Raw genomic sequence first — 18,111 nt, 5'->3', positions numbered from 1 at the left:
GAGTGAGTAGTAGTTGTTGTAATTTTATATTCGTTTGATTAGTGGTAATTTTGTGCGTGGTTGTTGTTTGTGTTTGCAAAGATATGCAATTTCTGAGAATTTGTTGATTCTTGGAAGTGAATGAGGAATTGGCATGGAAGATTAATTTAAGATTGAAATTTGAAAGCTTTTTACTAAATATTTAGGGTTTTTGTGGCGTATGCGTTACAAGACTTGTTTGCAATTGTTTACATATTACTTATACGCCAACTCTCTCTATAAGAATGTCTTTTTTAATCAATTTTAATTTAACCCCCAGTTTTTGTAACTTATTTTTGTTCGTTCGTCTATATTCGTAATAATTTAGGCATTCATATCTCAGCCCCCAGATGACATACACATCTAATTTTTCGTATACCCGTTCCATATATCATTAAGGATTCCTCATTTAAAAATCAGCGCTCTATATTTGCGCTAAAGCGAGTAAATCGATCTACAAAATTTGACAATTCGTGTGAGAAGAATAAAAATTTTTACAAAAACTGGGGGTAAAAGTCAGTTTTTATATGAAAAATGTTTCTATTTCTGTTTGCTTGTTCACCTACATTCATACATAGTTCAAACATCGATTTCCCCAAAAACTAATAACTAAATATTAATCATACGCTTCGTATGTCGCACAAGTGTAAACAAACCATGAGACACAAATAATAAAAAACACCTTAGCAAATACAAAATAATAGACAATGCAATAAAAACTGTAACTGAATCACGAACACTTTCATACACTCACACAACAGTAATTTTTGTATACGGTGGAATAACCCAATCGCCATCAAACTAACCAAAAAAAAATAAAAATAGGAGAAAACATATATGAACCCTCCTCGCTCTCTCCCTCTCACCCTATGCTTTGACAGACAAATACATATACACACCATCGTATTTACGTTACAATGATGTCATCATGTCATCATCATCGTCATCCTCTCAACAAAACAACTTTGAAGCACTTTGACTTGGGAAAAATAATGGCAACGTCAACAGCAACAACAACAAACATTTCATAAAAAACAACAACAATAGAAGGTAAGGCAAACGTACGAACGAATGAGAACGAAAGAACGACAAGTGAATGGTTATTGTTATTGCCTTTTCGTCAAGTTCTACAAATTTGCAATAAATTTAAAACGATTTCAATTGTTTTTCTTAAAAGTGGTAAAACAGCAACGACAACAACAACAAACATACAAATCAACCAAAAAACCTTTAACCTGGATTTGTGCAAAAGACCTCTTGTGCACAGTAGTACACCCATCAGACACACGCACACACCAACACACTTTAAAATGTAGATTGAGGTTGTTGAACAAGCCAATATCTCGTATTGGGGTTCGTATTGGGGTAAGGGTTATAAAAACACAAACACCCAATATCAACCAATATCAAATAGTTGCAGCAGTACTTGAGAACAAAAAGACATATTTTTTCTGCAAGAAATCTTTTCAAATACTTGACATAAGACTAAAAATCTGACATTATTCGACAAGTGAAATGTTGTGAAATTTTTTTAATCTGAAGAAGATGAATGAAAGGGGGGGAAATGGTGCTGCTATAGAGCCTTTCTGAAAGAAAGGGAGCTTCGATAGAGCCTTTCTGAAAGAAAAGGTGCTTCGACAGAGACTTTCTGAAAGAAAGGGTGCATCGATAGGATGCTTCCAGCGACCCGTCTGAGATAAAGTGTGCTTCCAGAGACCCTTTGGAGAGATAGGTTGGTCCAAGCGACTCTTTCGGAGAGAAAGGGTGCTCCCAGGGACCCTTTCGGAGAGAATGGGAGCTTCCGGAGACCCTTTAGCTAAGAAAGGATGCTTCTATACAACCTTTCAGAAAGAAAGGGTGATTATATACCCATATAGAACTTTTCGGAAAAAAGGATGCTTCAGAGAACCTTTTCCGGACCTTCGGAGACCCTTTTGGAAAGAAATGCTGCTTCTGTAGAACCTTTCGGAAGGAAAGGCTGCTTCTATAAAAGTTTTAGCTAACCCTGCGTTCACACATGACAGGACAGTTGAGTTCATGTATTGATTGTCAAAAAACTAAAATTTGCATATGTCAAGTAGGCGTCCAGACAACTGCAAAAACAGTTGTGAAATTATGAATGAAAATCATCGATTTCTTTTTGTTTTCCGTTCACATATTTTGTTGTTGTATATATTCTTTTGTATTCAGCACATTTGAATTATCATCTCACTTCATTTTCACAAAAATTTCAAAAATTTGTTAACCCGACAGCTGGAAGACAGCCCACAAATGTATGTATGTGTTAGTAAATCAGAGTTGTATTTGAAGACAAACTGTCTGGTGTAAACGCCTAGTAAGAAAGGGTGCTTCTGTAGAATCTTTCAGAAAGAAAGGGTGCTTCTATAGAACGTTTCGGAAAAAAGGGTGCTTCATAGAATCTTTCGGAAAAAAGGGTTCTTCATAGAACCTTTCGGAAAAAAGGGTGCTTCATAGAACCTTTCGGAAAAAAGGGTGCTTCGTAGAACCTTTCGGAAAAAAGGGTGCTTCCTTAGACCCTTTCAGGAAGAAGGGGTGCTTTCAGAGACCCTTTCGGAAAAAAGGGTACTTGCAAAGACCCTTTCGAAAAGAAAGGATACTTCCAAAGACTCTTTCGGAGAAAAAGGGTGCTTCCAGAGACCCTTTCGGAGAGAAAGGTTGATCCCAGCGGCCCTTTCGGAGAGAAAGGTTGATCCCAGGGACCCTTTCGGAGAGAAAGGGTGCTCCCAGGGACCCTTTCGGAACAAAATGGTGCTTCCGGAGACCCTTTTGGAAAGAAGGGCTGCTTCTATAGAACCTTTCGGAAGGAAAGGGTGCTCCTATTGAAGTTTTCGCTAAGAAAGGGTGCTTCTATAGAACCTTTCACAAAGAAAGAAGATATAACCTTTCGAAAAAAGGGTGCTTCATAGAACCTTTTCCAGAGCCTCGGAGAACCTTCCGGAGACCCTTTCGGAAATAAAGGCTGCTTCTATGGAACCTTTCGGAAAGAAAGGGTGATTTCAGAGACCCTTTCGGAAAGAAAGGGTACTTCCTTTCAGAAAAAAGGATGCTTCTATAAAAACTTCTATAGAACTTTTCAAAAAGAAAGGATGCTTCAATAGAACTTTTCGGAAAGAAAGGATGCTTCTATAGAACCTTTCGGAAAGAAAGCGTGCTTCCTTAGCCCCTTTCAGAAAGAAAAGGTACTTCCAAACAAACTTTCGTAAGGAAAGGGTGCTTATATAGACCCTTTCGGAAGGAAATGGTGCTTCTATAGACCCTTTCGGAAGGAAAAGGTGCTTCTATAGACCCTTTCGGGAAGAAAGGGTGCTTCTATAGACCCTTTCGGAAGGAAAGGGTGCTTCTATAGACCCTTTCGGAAGGAAAGGGTGCTTCTATAGACACTTTCGGAAGGAAAGGGTGCTTCTATAGACACTTTCGGAAGGAAAGGGTGCTTCTATAGACCCTCTCGGAAGGAAAGTGTACTTCTATAGACCCTCTCGGAAGGAAAGTGTACTTCTATAGACCCTCTCGGAAGGAAAGTGTACTTCTATAGACCCTTTCGGAAGGGAAGGGTGCTGCAATAGACCCTATCGGAAGGAAACGGTGCTTCGATAGAACCTATCGGAAGGAAAGGGTGCTTTTATAGACCCTTTCGGAAGGAAAGGGTGCTTCTATAGACCCTTTCGGAAGGAAAAGGTGCTTATATAGACCCTTTCGGAAGGAAAAGGTGCTTCGATAGAACCCTTCGGAAAGAAAGGGTGCTTCTATAGAACCCTTCGGAAAGAAAGGGTGCTTCTATAGAACCCTTCGGAAAGAAAGGGTGCTTCTATAGAACCCTTCGGAAAGAAAGGGTGCTTCTACAAAAACTTCTATAGAACTTTTCAAAAGTAAAGGGTGCTTCTATAGACCCTTTCGGAAGGACAGGGTGCTTCTATACACCCTTTCGGAAGGAAAGGGTGCTTCTATAGACACTTTCGGAAGGAAAGGGTGCTTCTATAGACACTTTCGGAAGGAAAGGGTGCTTCTATAGACCCTCTCGGAAGGAAAGTGTACTTCTATAGACACTTTCGGAAGGAAATGGTGCTTCTATAGACCCTTTCGGAAGGAAAAGGTGCTTCTATAGACCCTTTCGGGAAGAAAGGGTGCTTCTATAGACCCTCTCGGAAGGAAAGGGTGCTTCTATAGACCCTTTCGGAAGGAAAGGGTGCTTCTATAGACACTTTCGGAAGGAAAGGGTGCTTCTATAGACACTTTCGGAAGGAAAGGGTGCTTCTATAGACCCTCTCGGAAGGAAAGTGTACTTCTATAGACCCTTTCGGAAGGAAAGAGTGCTTCTATAGAACCTTTCGGAAAGAAAGCGTGCTTCCTTAGCCCCTTTCAAAAAGAAAAGGTACTTCCAAACAAACTTTCGTAAGGAAAGGGTGCTTATATAGACCCTTTCGGAAGGAAATGGTGCTTCTATAGACCCTTTCGGAAGGAAAAGGTGCTTCTATAGACCCTTTCGGGAAGAAATGGTGCTTCTATAGACCCTTTCGGAAGGAAAGGGTGCTTCTATAGACACTTTCGGAAGGAAAGGGTGCTTCTATAGACACTTTCGGAAGGAAAGGGTGCTTCTATAGACCCTCTCGGAAGGAAAGTGTACTTCTATAGACCCTTTCGGAAGGAAAGAGTGCTTCTATAGACCCTTTCGGAAGGAAAGGGTGCTGCAATAGACCCTATCGGAAGGAAACGGTGCTTCGATAGAACCTATCGGAAGGAAAGGGTGCTTTTATAGACCCTTTCGGAAGGAAAGGGTGCTTCTATAGGCCCTTTCGGAAGGAAAAGGTGCTTCTATAGACCCTTTCGGAAGGAAAAGGTGCTTCGATAGACCCTATCGGAAGGAAAGGGTGCTTCGATAGACCCTTTCGGAAGGAAAGGGTGCTTCTATAGACCCTTTCGGAAGGAAAGGGTGCTTCTATAGACCCTTTCGGAAGGAAAGGGTGCTTCTATAGACCCTTTCGGAAGGAAAGGGTGCTTCTATAGACCCTTTCGGAAGGAAAGGGTGCTTCTATAGACTCCGAAAGAGTGCTTCTATAGACCTTTTCGGAAAGAAAGGGTGCTTCCGGGGACCCTTTCGGAAAGAAAGGGTGCTTCCGGGGACCCTTTCGGAACAAAAGGGTGCTTCCGGAGAATATTTCCGAAAGAAAGGTTGCTTCTGTAGAACCTTTCGGAAGGAAAGGGTGCTTCTATAGAACCCTTCGGAAAGAAAGGGTGCTTCTATAGAACCCTTCGGAAAGAAAGGGTGCTTCTATAGAACCCTTCGGAAAGAAAGGGTGCTTCTATAGAACCCTTCGGAAAGAAAGGGTGCTTCTATAGAACCCTTCGGAAAGAAAGGGTGCTTCTATAGAACCCATCGGAAAGAAAGGGTGCTTCTATAGAACCCTTCGAAAAGAAAGGGTGCTTCTATAGAACCCTTCGGAAAGAAAGGGTGCTTCTATAGAACCCTTCGGAAAGAAAGGGTGCTTCTATAGAACCCTTCGGAAAGAAAGGGTGCTTCTATAGAACCCTTCGGAAAGAAAGGGTGCTTCTATAGAACCCTCCGGAAAGAAAGGGTGCTTCTATAGAACCCTTCGGAAAGAAAGGGTGCTTCTACAAAAACTTCTATAGAACTTTTCAAAAGTAAAGGATGCTTCTATAGAACTTTTCGGAAAGAAAGGGTGTTTCTATAGAAACTTTCAGAAAGAAAGGGTGTTTCTATAGAAACTTTTGGAAAGAAAGGGTACTTCCAAAGACCCTTTCGGAAAGAAAGGGTACTTCAGTAGATCTTTTCTGAAAGAAAGGATGCTTCAATAGACAATTTCTGAAGGAAAGGATGCATCTCTAAACTCGTTTGAAAGACCCATCTCTCTTCTTTCTATAGACTGGGACACCACTGTGATGCAGTGGTAAGCACGTCCGCCTTGTATTCAGAATGTCTGAAGTTCAATCCCTGACCAGATTATCAAATTGTTCGGCGGTGGCAAATCCCATGAAAAACTTCTCTGCAAGTGGTGTCTTAAAACACATCGCTCGGACTCGGTGATAAAAAGTACATCCCATATTATTGAACCAATCGATGTGCATGAAAGAAGTCTCCCTTGTCCCTTCGAGAATGTTGTGGGAACATATGTATATATTTATTATGTAGAAAACCAGACTGAATGTTATGGTTCAGGCATACTCTCCTGCAAAGAGGGCCAAGGGAACCTGGTAACTCATACCGAAAGCGTACTGAAGATCAGGAAGGGGAATTTTATCAAGCTTTTGGTATCAAATATGAAGATACCCCCAACCAATCCCGATGGCATTGAATGTTAATCACCTAGCCAGAGGGAGGTCATGACAGCAATTACCGGCTGAAAAAGAATATGGAGCTCATGAGCTGCCTGCCGAAATGATTAAAAGACATATTGATAATTATAAACTGTCATTGTGCATCTCCCGGTTAAACAAATTTGGCTGGAGGAATTCCTATGGGAACCTCAGTCTGCTATGTCCCATGCACAAGAAAGGAGAAGAGACGCTTTGTGTAAATAACAGACGATAAGTCTTCTACCCATCACATATAAAGTGCTGTCGAGCGTATCGTGTGAAAGGATATAACCTATGATCAATAGAATAATAGGTTCATACCTGGAGAATCTACAATAGACCAAAGATTCATTCTACACCAAATTCTACCGAAGGCCCATGAAAAATAGAGCTACACATACCACCTGTTCGTCGACTATAAGACCGCCTTCGACAGCAATGGTATTACAAGCAATGCCAGTTGGATGTTGCATTCCTATTTTATTAACCGCTTCTTCAATTCGTTCCTATATGTTATTTTATTATATTGCATTCTATTGAATAACCCTGACTATGAACCCTACTTGCCACCTGTGCACAATGCTAAGCACAGAATTGTTCTCATTTACATTGAAAAGCAATGCCAATGTAAAAAAGCCCTCTTCTCCAACCGCTGCTGCTACTGAATTTGATGGATTCCAATCAAAAATCAATTTTCGACAATTGGAAAATTGATAAAGACGATTATGTGTGACATGTCAACTTTGTTGGGAGGCATAACCATTTTAAAACATGACAAGTGCATGTGCATGCATATGCATGATTGTGCTGCCTACAATATGGGTGTGTGTTGGTGTGCTTTATTCAATAAGGAAACGAGGTTAATAAAATGTATAACCCCTGTAGAGGGAGGAGGCACTGCACGTCAAAGGGACAATAACATGCTTCTTCTTTACCCCAAAATCCCACATCGCTTCAAACTAAAAAAAAAAAAAAAATAACAGAAGGTAAGCAATTTCATATCTCATTCCCACATGAATGGCCTTGCTGGTGGCACACAACAACAATAAAAATCATTTTCCACCGAAAAAAGTGAAATTTTTGTGACAGGCTTCTCTCTCCGTGCAATGGAAAAGGAAACAAATTGCATTCGTTGCCATTCTTTAGCGCAGGCAAACCAGAAAAAAGGCAACAACATTTTCTTCAGAGGAATATGATTTGTAAAGCGAAGGATTTGCTGCTGCTGCTGCTGCTGTAAGTGACAAATAACTTTAACCGAAAAAACCAACTGCAAAAAGTTTCAATGACATTTTGTTTGTTGACTTTCTATGTTTTTTTTTTTTTTTTTTTTTTGACGTCACAAACTATGACAAAAGTAGGACGACGACGATGTTAAAAATACATGGTCGGTCATGGAATACGAACTTAAAAGAAGAATTATGGAAGTTTTAAAGATCAAAGCTAATAATAAAACACTTTTCATTTCAATACATTTTCCACTGAAGAATTAAATCGGATTATTGTAGGCGAAATTAATTAAAATATCCATAGAAAAGTTTTCAAAGAGTCTAGACATGGACATGTGTGGGTGTGAACTTGACGGGCACAAGTCGTCGGAAGAGAACATAATTTTATTAATTACAATTAAACAAAACACTTTAAATAATTACAGTGCAATTATGTACGGCTATAAATTCGCTTTAGAATAATCCTTAAAAATATCTTTTCTACTAGCTTCTCTCACTCCCAATAAGTTCGCTATGATTTTACTTTAAGTGGGATATACATAAGCAACATGGCTTTCTTAGTTAAGCCATTTCGAGTAAAAGAATAATGAACTGCCACTGCTAGTTCGATCCAGATTGATCTTTCACTTTTAATCGTTTACCAGCAATGACTTCAACAAGGGGATCATCCGCTTTATCACAATAAGATTGTACAAACAACTTTGTACAAACATTCGGGCAAGGTTTTAATGCTGAGAACCACATTAAGTAAAAATAAATCTTCCACAGTAATCAATTTTTCAGAAACCATAACAACAATATGTTGGCTTCTCAGTTATCTTAAGGGTGGTGCAAATATTCTACGAATATCAGGAAAGGCATATAAGCCAAAACTGATGCCTTTTTCACCTGAAAGAGTGCAGCAAATTTTGCTGAGAAGATCCCGTTTACGCCATGGCGGATGTACTAGAGAGAGTATGCAATAATAAAACCCAAAGGTGTTGACATGTCACTAAACATGAATTTTCCTGTGGCATTGTGTCTCCAGGTTCTCCATTATGGGTCCGAATGAAAGCTATGTACTTCAATATCGGTACATACTTCATCTAAACCGAAACAAAAAAAAAAAAAAACAAGGCTGTCCTTATAGGACTTTACAATTTAGCCCTTATGGGCAGGCCTCCATAAATTTGTCCTAATAATTAAATATCGTTTTTATAGGCGTCCAACACATCTTTATTTGTCCCCCCTAAATTCGTCCTTAAAGGTCTCAATAAAGTCAATCTTATAGGACTCTATAAAAATGTCCTAATAGCCCTCTGTAATACATTCCTTACAAACCTCCTTATAGATCTCTGTGAGGTTGTTTTTATAGGTCTCTAAACTATCTTCCTTATAGTCATCTATAATATCGTCCTTATAGACCTCTATACGGTCGTCCTACAGGCCTCTATAAGGTCGTTCTTATAGACCTCTATAAGGTCGTTCTTATAGACCTCTAAGGTCGATCTTATAGACCTCTAAGGTGGTCCTTATAAACCTCTATAAGGTCGTCCTTATAGTCTACTATAAGGTCGTCCTTATAGTCTACTATAAGGTCGTACTTATAGTCTACTATAAGGTCATCCTTATAGTCTACTATAAGGTCGTTCTTATAGTCTACTATAAGGTCGTCATTACAAGCCTCCTTATAGCCTTCTAAAACGTCGACCTTATAGGCCTCTAAAAGCTCGTCCTTATAGTCTACTATAAACCCGTCCTTATAGTCTACTATAAGCCCGTCCTTATAGTTTACTATAAGGTCGTCCTTCTTATATGCCTCTATAAGATCCTCCTATATCCTCGTCCTTATAGTCCTTATTGTCCTTTAAAAGATCGTCTTAATATGTCCCTGAAATGTCGTCCTCATAGGCCTCTAAAAGGTCGAGTTTATAGTTATATAGAGAACTATAAGGTCGCCCTTATAGACCTCTATAAGGTCGTTTTTATATGCCCCTAAAATGTCGTCCTCATAGACCTTTTTAAGGCCGTCCTTATAGTCCTCATAGGTCGTCCTTATTGTCCTCTATAAGGTCCTTTTTGCCCTCTATAAGGTCGTCTTTATATGTCCCTAAAATGTCGTCCTTGTAGGCCTCTAAAAGGTCGTCCTTGTAGGCCTCTAAAAGCTCGTCCTTATAGTCTACTATAAGCTCGTCCTTATAGTCAACTATAAGCTCGTCCTTATAGTTTACTATAAGGTCGTCCTTCTTATAGGCCTCTATAAGATCCTCCTATAGGTCTCTATAAGGTCGCCCTTATAGTCCTTATTGTCCTCTATAGGATCATCTTTATATGTCCCTAAAATGTCGTCCTCATAGGCCTCTAAAAGGTCGTCCTTATAGTCCTCTATAAGGTCGGCCTTACAGTCCTCTATAAGGTTCTCCTTATAGACCTCTATAAAGTCGTCCTTATATTTCTCTATAAGGTCGTCCTTATTGTCCTCTATAAGGTCGTTTTTATATGCCCCTAAAATGTCGTCGTAATAGGCCTCTAAAAGTTCGTTCTTATAGTTCTTTATAAGGTCGACTTTATAGTCCTCTATAAGGTCGTCCTTATAGGCCTCTATAAGGTCGTCTTTATATGCCCCTAAAATGTCGTCCTCATAGGCCTCTAAAAGGTCATGCTCATAGGTCTTTATAAAGTCGTCCCTAAAGGTCTCTATATGATCGTACTTGTAGGTCTCTATATGGTCGACCGTATAAGCCTTTGTATAATCGTCCCTATAGGTATCTATAAGGTCACACTTATATGTCTCCATAAAGTCGTCCTTATAGGTCTCATAAGGACGCCCTTATAGATCTTTTCTATAAGATCGTCCTAATAGGTCTCTAAAAGGTCGTCCTAATAAGCCTTTATATAATCGTCCCTATATGTCTTAATTAGATCGCACTTATAGGGCTCTATAGGACGTCCTTATAGCTCTCTGTAAGGTCGCCCTTATAGGCCTCTGTAAGGTCGCCCTTATAGGCCTCTATAAGGTATTCCTTATAGGTCTCTACAAGGTCGCCCTTATAAGCTTTTATATAATCGTCCCTATAGTTCTCTATAAGGTCGCACTTATAGGACTCTAAATGGACGTCCTTTTAGGCCTCTATAAGGTCGACCATATAAGTCCCTATAAGATTGTCGTTATAGGCCTCTATAAGGTCGACCTTATAGGTATCTATAAAATCCTCCTTATAAACCACTATAAAATATTCCTTATAGGTGTCTAAGGTTGTACTTATAGGAGTCAATAAGACCTTTAAGTCCTTTAATGTCTGTATAATATCGACCCTATAGACCACAAAAGGATCGTCCGTATAGGCCTCTTAAAAGTCTTAAAGGTCTAACAGGCTTCTATAAGATCGTCCCAACAGTCCTTTACAAAGTCTTACTTAGTGGTCTCTATAAAACTTACCGGTTCAGCTGGTACTTCATCCAAGACTTTCGGTTCACACTTCTCTGTCTCCGGCATGGCAGTTGTAGATGATTTCGCCGTCGTCGTTGTTTTACTTGCCGTGGTCGGTGTCGTCGTTGAGGTCGTCACACCTGTCACACTGCTTGCCACCGTACTCGAAACACCAATTGGTGCCGGGGTTGGACTAGAACGTTTTGTTGTGCTACGCTTTGATGCCGAACTCTTCTTTTGCTTAGCAAAATCTTCAACCATACTGAGGGAGGATATAACATCGACCGTAGGAATAATATCATCAAAATGTAAAGCTGGCCTTAGTGTCTCACGTTCTATATCACGCTCTTGATGATGGTGTTTAAACTGCAGCTGTTGTTGCTGTTGCATCTGTCGCTGCCTCCGCAATTCTTCTTCATGTTCCTTTTGAGCTTTTTTATAATAGGCCAATAATTGCTGTTCATTGCTATTGACATCAATATCCTCAACGGTCATGCCGTCATCTTCCCTATGGACGATGTCATATTTGATAATGGGCTCATAGGTGGAGGCGCCGGCAACAAGTAGGGACCCCCGTGTTGCCAGCGAAATGGTGGCAAGTAAAGGTAAAGCAGAACTTTTTAAATGATTTTGACAATTTACAGAGGATGAGAGGCAGATAAGCAATGTCAACATTAAGCTTAGCCGTACATTGTTGGTGTTCCGGCGACAATTCAATTGCAAGGAACCCCATTTTAGTAATTGGCTTCCGCCACTTCTACCAATCCCAATGGCCGCCGCCGCCAAGTGATTTAGTGTTTTCTTCACTTCACTGTATTTCAGTGACAGAATGTCTGTTTCCGGCCTGTTTAATATTTCCGCTGCCGATTTAAATTCTTTTTCTAGATTCGTTCTATCGTTCGTCTTACAATCGTAGTTCGTTTCGGCACTATGACATTTCTTCTCTTTGAGTTGGCCTCGGGGAATAGTTGGTGTGACTGTGCTGCTGTTGGTGCCGTGGGTGTTTGTGGTGTCTTGCGGTGGTTGTGATTTTCGTTGGTGTTTCAGCGAAAATTGCTGTTTATTTTGTTTTGCGATTGTTGCTGTTGTTGTTGATGCCGTTATAGGTAGAGATTGTTTACTATTTTCACAACTGTTGTTTGTTTTGTGCGGTTGGTTAGTTGTTGCCGCTCCAGTCCTCCCACTAGATTGTCTGTGATGACATTTTCGATGGGTCTGTTGCAATTTTTGTGAGGTTAGGTCAATGGAACTTGTCTTTGTCACGCCCATATCACTGATTGTTGTCAGCAGCAATGCGTCTCGGGGAAGTTGGAAAAATGTGCAGATTTCAGAAACCACGTTATACGTGATGCTGGTGGTGGCGGTGATAGTGGCAATGATTTGAAGTGGCTTCCTTCTGAATGAAAGTGTTTGAAGGAGTTTGAAGTAAAGAGGTCAATACAGATGATGGCGGCCGTGGTCATCTGGAAGTAAATAAGGGAAAAGTATTTGTTATTAAATAAAAGCTATATTCACTTTCTTTACAAAAATGTCCCCCTCCCAAATTCCAAATTTAAACTAACCCTAAAATCATTAAAAACTAAAGTATTTGTTTACCACAATTTGAATTTCCCTATTATCCTTCGAATCCCAGACAAGAGCAAGGACATGAAAATAGAACAAACATCCTTGCACCCAACTTGCTAAAAAACTCAAACACACACATTGAAAAAATTAATTAAACAACGATAACAACAACAAAATGTAGTCGTTTAAATGAGCTCTTCTTGTTCACACACACATCAATAAACAACAAGGCCAACAACGACAACAACAAAGTAAAAAAATTGGAAAATTCTCATTTTTATTCGAAACAATTTTGTGGTTTTCTAATTAAAAAACATTTTCGCAACGGCAGCAAAGAACTACTTACAGCGAATTTCACTTAAAGGGCTTCTACGGTAGCAGCAGCAACCTAAGCTCCCCTCAAAAAAAAAAAATAAAATAAAACGTGAAAACATGTTTTAGCTGTTGTACATTCTTCTTTACTGCAATTAATTTTTTTGGTTGATATTGAAATCAAAGTAAGCTGAGCTGAGCACATGGGAATAAATTATGAATTTCAAAGTGCCAGGCTTTATTAAACTGGCAGCAATTCCATTCAACCTCCATTTACATTTAAAATTAAAACTTAAAAAAAATCTCAACATTAAGGCAGTTGTCGTGGCGTTTTAATGGCTATGCAGGAAAAATAATTAAAATTAAATCTAGGAGCTGTTCATGATCAGTCATGTATGCCAAAAAATGAAGGTGTGAACATGAGATTAATTAATAAGGTACTTAATTAGGGTACGTACACCCGCCTTGCACGCTGAATGACCGGGTTCGATTCCCATTCAGGCAACATCAAAATTTCAACAGTGGCAAAATATCCCTCAATGTAGTATTGGCGACATGTCCTAAGTATTTCAGCCACGTAAAACTTCACCACAAGTGGTGTCATAACACACGCCGTTCGGACTCGGCGATAAACAGTAGGTGCCATATGTTTGAGTTAATATAAAAACATGAGCCGCGCGTTCACACACGTTTCACCCAGAACTTTAAAAACAGCCTACTGTGAAAAAATGAAAGAAAAGAAAAACAAAACGCTCTAAAGTTGACGAACCTTTGGCCCAACAGTCGGGAAATTCAGTCTCCACAGTGAAACATCTGACAATGGTATGAGGCTTTGCAGCTACAAAAAAACATGGTCGTTATCAGTACCAGATTTAATCATCTCGATATTCATAAGGGCACCTGTCTGTCTCCAGATCAGAAAACAAGAAATCAAATTGATCATGTTGTGATAGATGGAAGACATTCATCGAGCGTGTTGGATGTACGATCGTTCCGAGGCGCAAACATTGATTCGGACCACTACCTTGTTGCAGCAAAGGTACGCACCCGCTTAAACGTAGCAAACAAAGTACGAACAGACACAACACGAAAGTTAGAAATCGGTAAGCGGCAATCACAACAGATAGCCACAGCATATTCCACTCAACTAGCCCAATTGCTTAATCAAAGCACTCCTCATCCCAATAACATATCAGCGCAATGGCAAATCATTGCCCACTCCATGCAAACAGCCGAAAAATCCATACTTGGATACCAGAGACCTCCACCAAGGAATCCATGGTATGACCAGTATTGTCGTGCTGCTACCGAAGAGAAAAATGCGGCATATAGGGCTACTTTACAATCCCTAGCAACGCGTAGCGCACGAGAGAGATACAGGGAGAAAAGGAGAGAGGAGAAACGTCTTTTCCATAGGAAAAAGAGAGAGAGATGGAAAAGCGGGAGTGCGAAAAAATCGAGATGTACAGGAGCCAGAATGAAGTCCGAAAATTCTACCAAAGAGTCAAGCATCAAACTGATGGCTTTGGTACAGGCACATCCTCCTGTAGAGACCAGCAAGGTAATTTGGTAACTGATACAGATAGTGTGCTCAGTATATGGAAAGAACATTTGCAAATAAGAAAGGTTAGCTAAAGCTTTCTGTCAATTTAAATTTTTTCTTTCGACTGTTCCTAAAACGTCAAAACAATATACACAATCTGTGTATGTGTGTGTGCTGTTTGAATAATATGCCAAACAATTTTAAAAACAATCGAATTCAATGATTTTTAAATTTGTTTTTACAACATTTGTGTGGAAGAAATTGGTCAGCTTTGCATTGAAACAAACATTTTATCATATCCACAACTCGGTTATGTGGAGAAATCTTGACACTTCATTCATTTTTCGCGTTTTCAATAAAATGCTCAAAAGTGGTATTGTAAACAAACCCACTTGTTGCTTATGTTTTTACTAATATTGACGTTTGAAGCCTTTACCTAATTAACTGCATGTTGCGTGTGCGTTCAAAAATACAAAAACAAAATACATGTATTTAAAATTGACAACAAAAACAAATACATGTATTTTGTTTTTGTTTTTTTTGAACGCACACGCAACACGCAGTTAATTAGGTAAAGGCTTTATGAATTAAGGAAAATGAAGGGTTCTATAGATTGTTTTCATTTAAATCTACCTCTTTACTTATACCATGGTTTCAGGCAAGGAGACAGCCTTTCGTGTGGTCTTTTCAACATCCTGCTAGAAAAGGTTATATGAGAGGCAAACGTCAAAAGAAGTGACACAATCTACACCAATAGCCACATGTTACTTGCTTATGCTGATGACATAGACATCATGGGTTGATCAGTAAAAGAAGTAACCGATACCCTTATGAAGGTCGAAGGAGAATCTGCTAAAGTGGGTCTGGCAGGAAACGGCGAAAAGACCAAGCTGATGGTGTCGACGCGCAATGCGTCCATTGATATCGGACCAACTGTTGAAGTTGGTTCCTATAATTTTGAGGTAGTAAAAGACTTCGTATAACTCGGCACCGCTGTAAACACAACAAACGACATCAGCCACAAAGCCACAACTCGTCAAACAAAAATAACGCTTTACAAAACACGGATACTACCCGTGCTGATGTATGGTTCCGAAGCCTGGGTACTTGCGCAAGCAGATAAGGCAGTGCCTGGCGTGTTTGAGAGAAAATTTCTTCGAAAAATCTGCGTTGACGGTGAATTTCGACGTTGTATGAACCACGAGCTGTATCTGCTATACAACGACATCAATATAGTTAAACGTATCGAGATGCAGCGATTGCGTTGGCTAGGCCATATAATAAAAATGAGCGATGATGAACCCGCTAAAAAGGCGTATAAATTCGAGCCACATGGCGGTGCGCGCAGAATTGGCAGGACAAAGAATAGATGGCGCAAACAAGTGGATGAAGAGATGACAAGGCGCGGTATTCCAAAAAGCGAAGCACGGAACCTATTCTTACCAGGGCCCATCCCTGTACATTCTCTGAAAATTTCAAGAAAATTGGTTCAGTGGTTTATGCGGGGGAGGTACCTAAAGGAATGGACCGACATAGTCCATTTTGGAAATGTGTCAAATTTTGGAAATCATTTCTCTCTATAGGATCATTATATCAGGAAACATGGACTTGCTCATGAAAAACATCATATTGCTATAAACAGGGCGACTAGGAGTACCATCGGTAAAAATTTCCAAAGGATTCTCGCGCAGACCCTTAACCGCCCAATTCCTTAGTGCCCAATAGGGACCAATTTTGAACATGAACTAAGTTTGGACAAAATATTTCGAAATCCAAAGTCTTCACAAAATCGGTTGCTCCTTTAATGAGATATTGCGCTTACCATTTTAGTGAATATTTTTGAACTTTTGTGGGGGAGGTACCGGAATGAGTGGACCTATAAACACCATCTTCGAATTTCGGGAGTTGTCGTGCACACCACCAACTCACATGCTGGCCCTAGGGGTTTTTTTCAGCTTTCGGGTAATTTTCTCAAGAAGTATGGACTTGCCAATGAAAAAACCTGTACCATCGTAATAGGGACCTTGAGTGCAAACTTTTGCAAGAAAAATCAAAACGAGAGGAGAACCTAAACTGCACTTTCCCGAAATTTGGTGTGGGAGGTATCCGAAGGAGTTGACATATATAGCCCATATTCTAACCTGATCTATGTCTCGTAGTAATGTTACGATGTCCAAAGTATGAACATAATCGGTTACTGCTTTCAAGAGTTATCGTGCGCACCATTTTAGCGAAAAGTTTTGAAATTTTGTGGGGGAAGTACCCAAAGGAGTGGACCGATAAGGCCCACCTTAGTACTTTATTTAACTTTGGGGGAGAATGTTATGGTTGCCACATTTTAGATCGAATCGGTTTAGCCGTTCGAGAATTACCGTGCGCTCCATTCACAACACATGGTGCCATAGCGGGTTTTAGTCCGGTCAAAATAGACATTGAAATATCAAAAATTCCCACAAAGCTGAATTTTGGTGGTGAGCTAGGGTTTGCCATTAGAAGCAACGTCCTAAAAGTCCCCATCGATCCCATGTGTGCAAACAAAATTATTCGGGGTCAAAGGTCAAAATTTAAGGGTTTTTAGGTTTTCGGATTTATTTTTTGAAAACGGTTGATCTAATCAAAAAGTGACTAAAGTAAATATTGTAGACAGAAAAATTATCTACAAGTTTGACCCTTATAATTTTTTTCTTAGAAGGAACCATTCTTGAGATGTAGCTGTTCTAAAAACACATGATTTTTATGCACTTCTAAGGGAAATATGCACATATTCAGACGAACCGGCTAAAATAAGCGAAGTAATCTTAGCGTTTTTGAGAAAAATTAAAAAACTGAATAATGCCGCCAAAAATGACCTTTGACCCCGAATAACTAGTTTTGCACACATGGGATCGATGGGGACTTTTAGGAAGTTGCTTCTAATGGTCAACCCTAGCTCTCCACCAAAATTTAGCTTTGTGGGAATTTTTGCTATTTCCCCCTTATACGCATGTTTATTTTGACCGGACTATTTTTACATATTTCAGACCATTTTCTCAGGAAATATGGACTTGGCCTGAAACAGCTTGCACCGCCGTAATGGTGGCAGCGAATATAAGTTGGTACAGCACAAATCAAAAGGATTCGAGTGGAGGTCTTAAACAGCACTTTTCCGAAATTTTGTGTGGGAGGTACCCGAAGGTGTGAACCGATATAGTCAATATTCGAACTTTTTCTATATCTGGTAGAAATACTACGTTGTGCAAAGTATGGACCAAATCGGTTAGTCCCTTCGAGAGTTATCGTGCGCATAATTTTGCGAAAAAATTTTAACTTTTGTGGGGAAGGTAATGGAGGGAGTGGGCCGTTGTGGCTCATCTTCGAACGTAAACTAAGTTGGGACAAATATTACGAAAGCCAAATTTTGGACCAAATCGGTTAATCCGTTCGAGAGTTTTTGTGCGCTACAGCCAGACAGACGGACGGGCATGGCTAAATCAACTCCAAATAGTCTGAAACGGATTTCGTCCAAACATACTTGGGGTCTAGAATCATTATTTCGATGAGACACAATTTGCCCTATGAAAGTGTATATACCCTCGTTAGCAAAAATGCTGAGGGTATAAAAAGGGGGTGTGGTCGGTTCTTTAGGCCCCAAATAAGTTCATAAGGACGGTGATACAACCACCATTGTCTCGAAAATTAGTTTTCTAATCGATGCATTCGTAATGTTT

General features: G+C 39.8%; 1 protein-coding gene across 9 annotated transcripts in view; it reads right to left on the bottom strand.

Moving 5' to 3' along the window:
• LOC141391927 (metabotropic glycine receptor-like) overlaps positions 1–18,111 on the bottom strand; it is an 86,664-nt gene that overhangs the window by 42,587 nt on the left and 25,966 nt on the right. For 8 of the 9 annotated variants that reach the window (XM_073964661.1, XM_073964667.1, XM_073964669.1 and 5 more), the window contains exon 3: positions 10,993–12,446. In XM_073964661.1, the coding sequence (XP_073820762.1) occupies positions 10,993–12,252 (1,260 nt within the window). In that variant the 5' untranslated portion in view covers positions 12,253–12,446. Of the gene's footprint in view, positions 1–10,992; positions 12,447–12,579; positions 12,671–18,111 lie in introns of those variants that run through there. The other variant, XM_073964666.1, reaches the window with a different exon arrangement.

The sequence above is a fragment of the Musca autumnalis genome, unplaced genomic scaffold (genome assembly GCF_047663935.1).
Source record: "Musca autumnalis isolate F117 unplaced genomic scaffold, ASM4766393v1 scaffold_2, whole genome shotgun sequence".
Lineage (NCBI taxonomy): Eukaryota > Metazoa > Arthropoda > Insecta > Diptera > Muscidae > Musca > Musca autumnalis.
The sequence above is the reverse complement of the archived record's forward strand: the minus strand, read 5'-3'. Positions and strand labels throughout refer to the sequence as shown.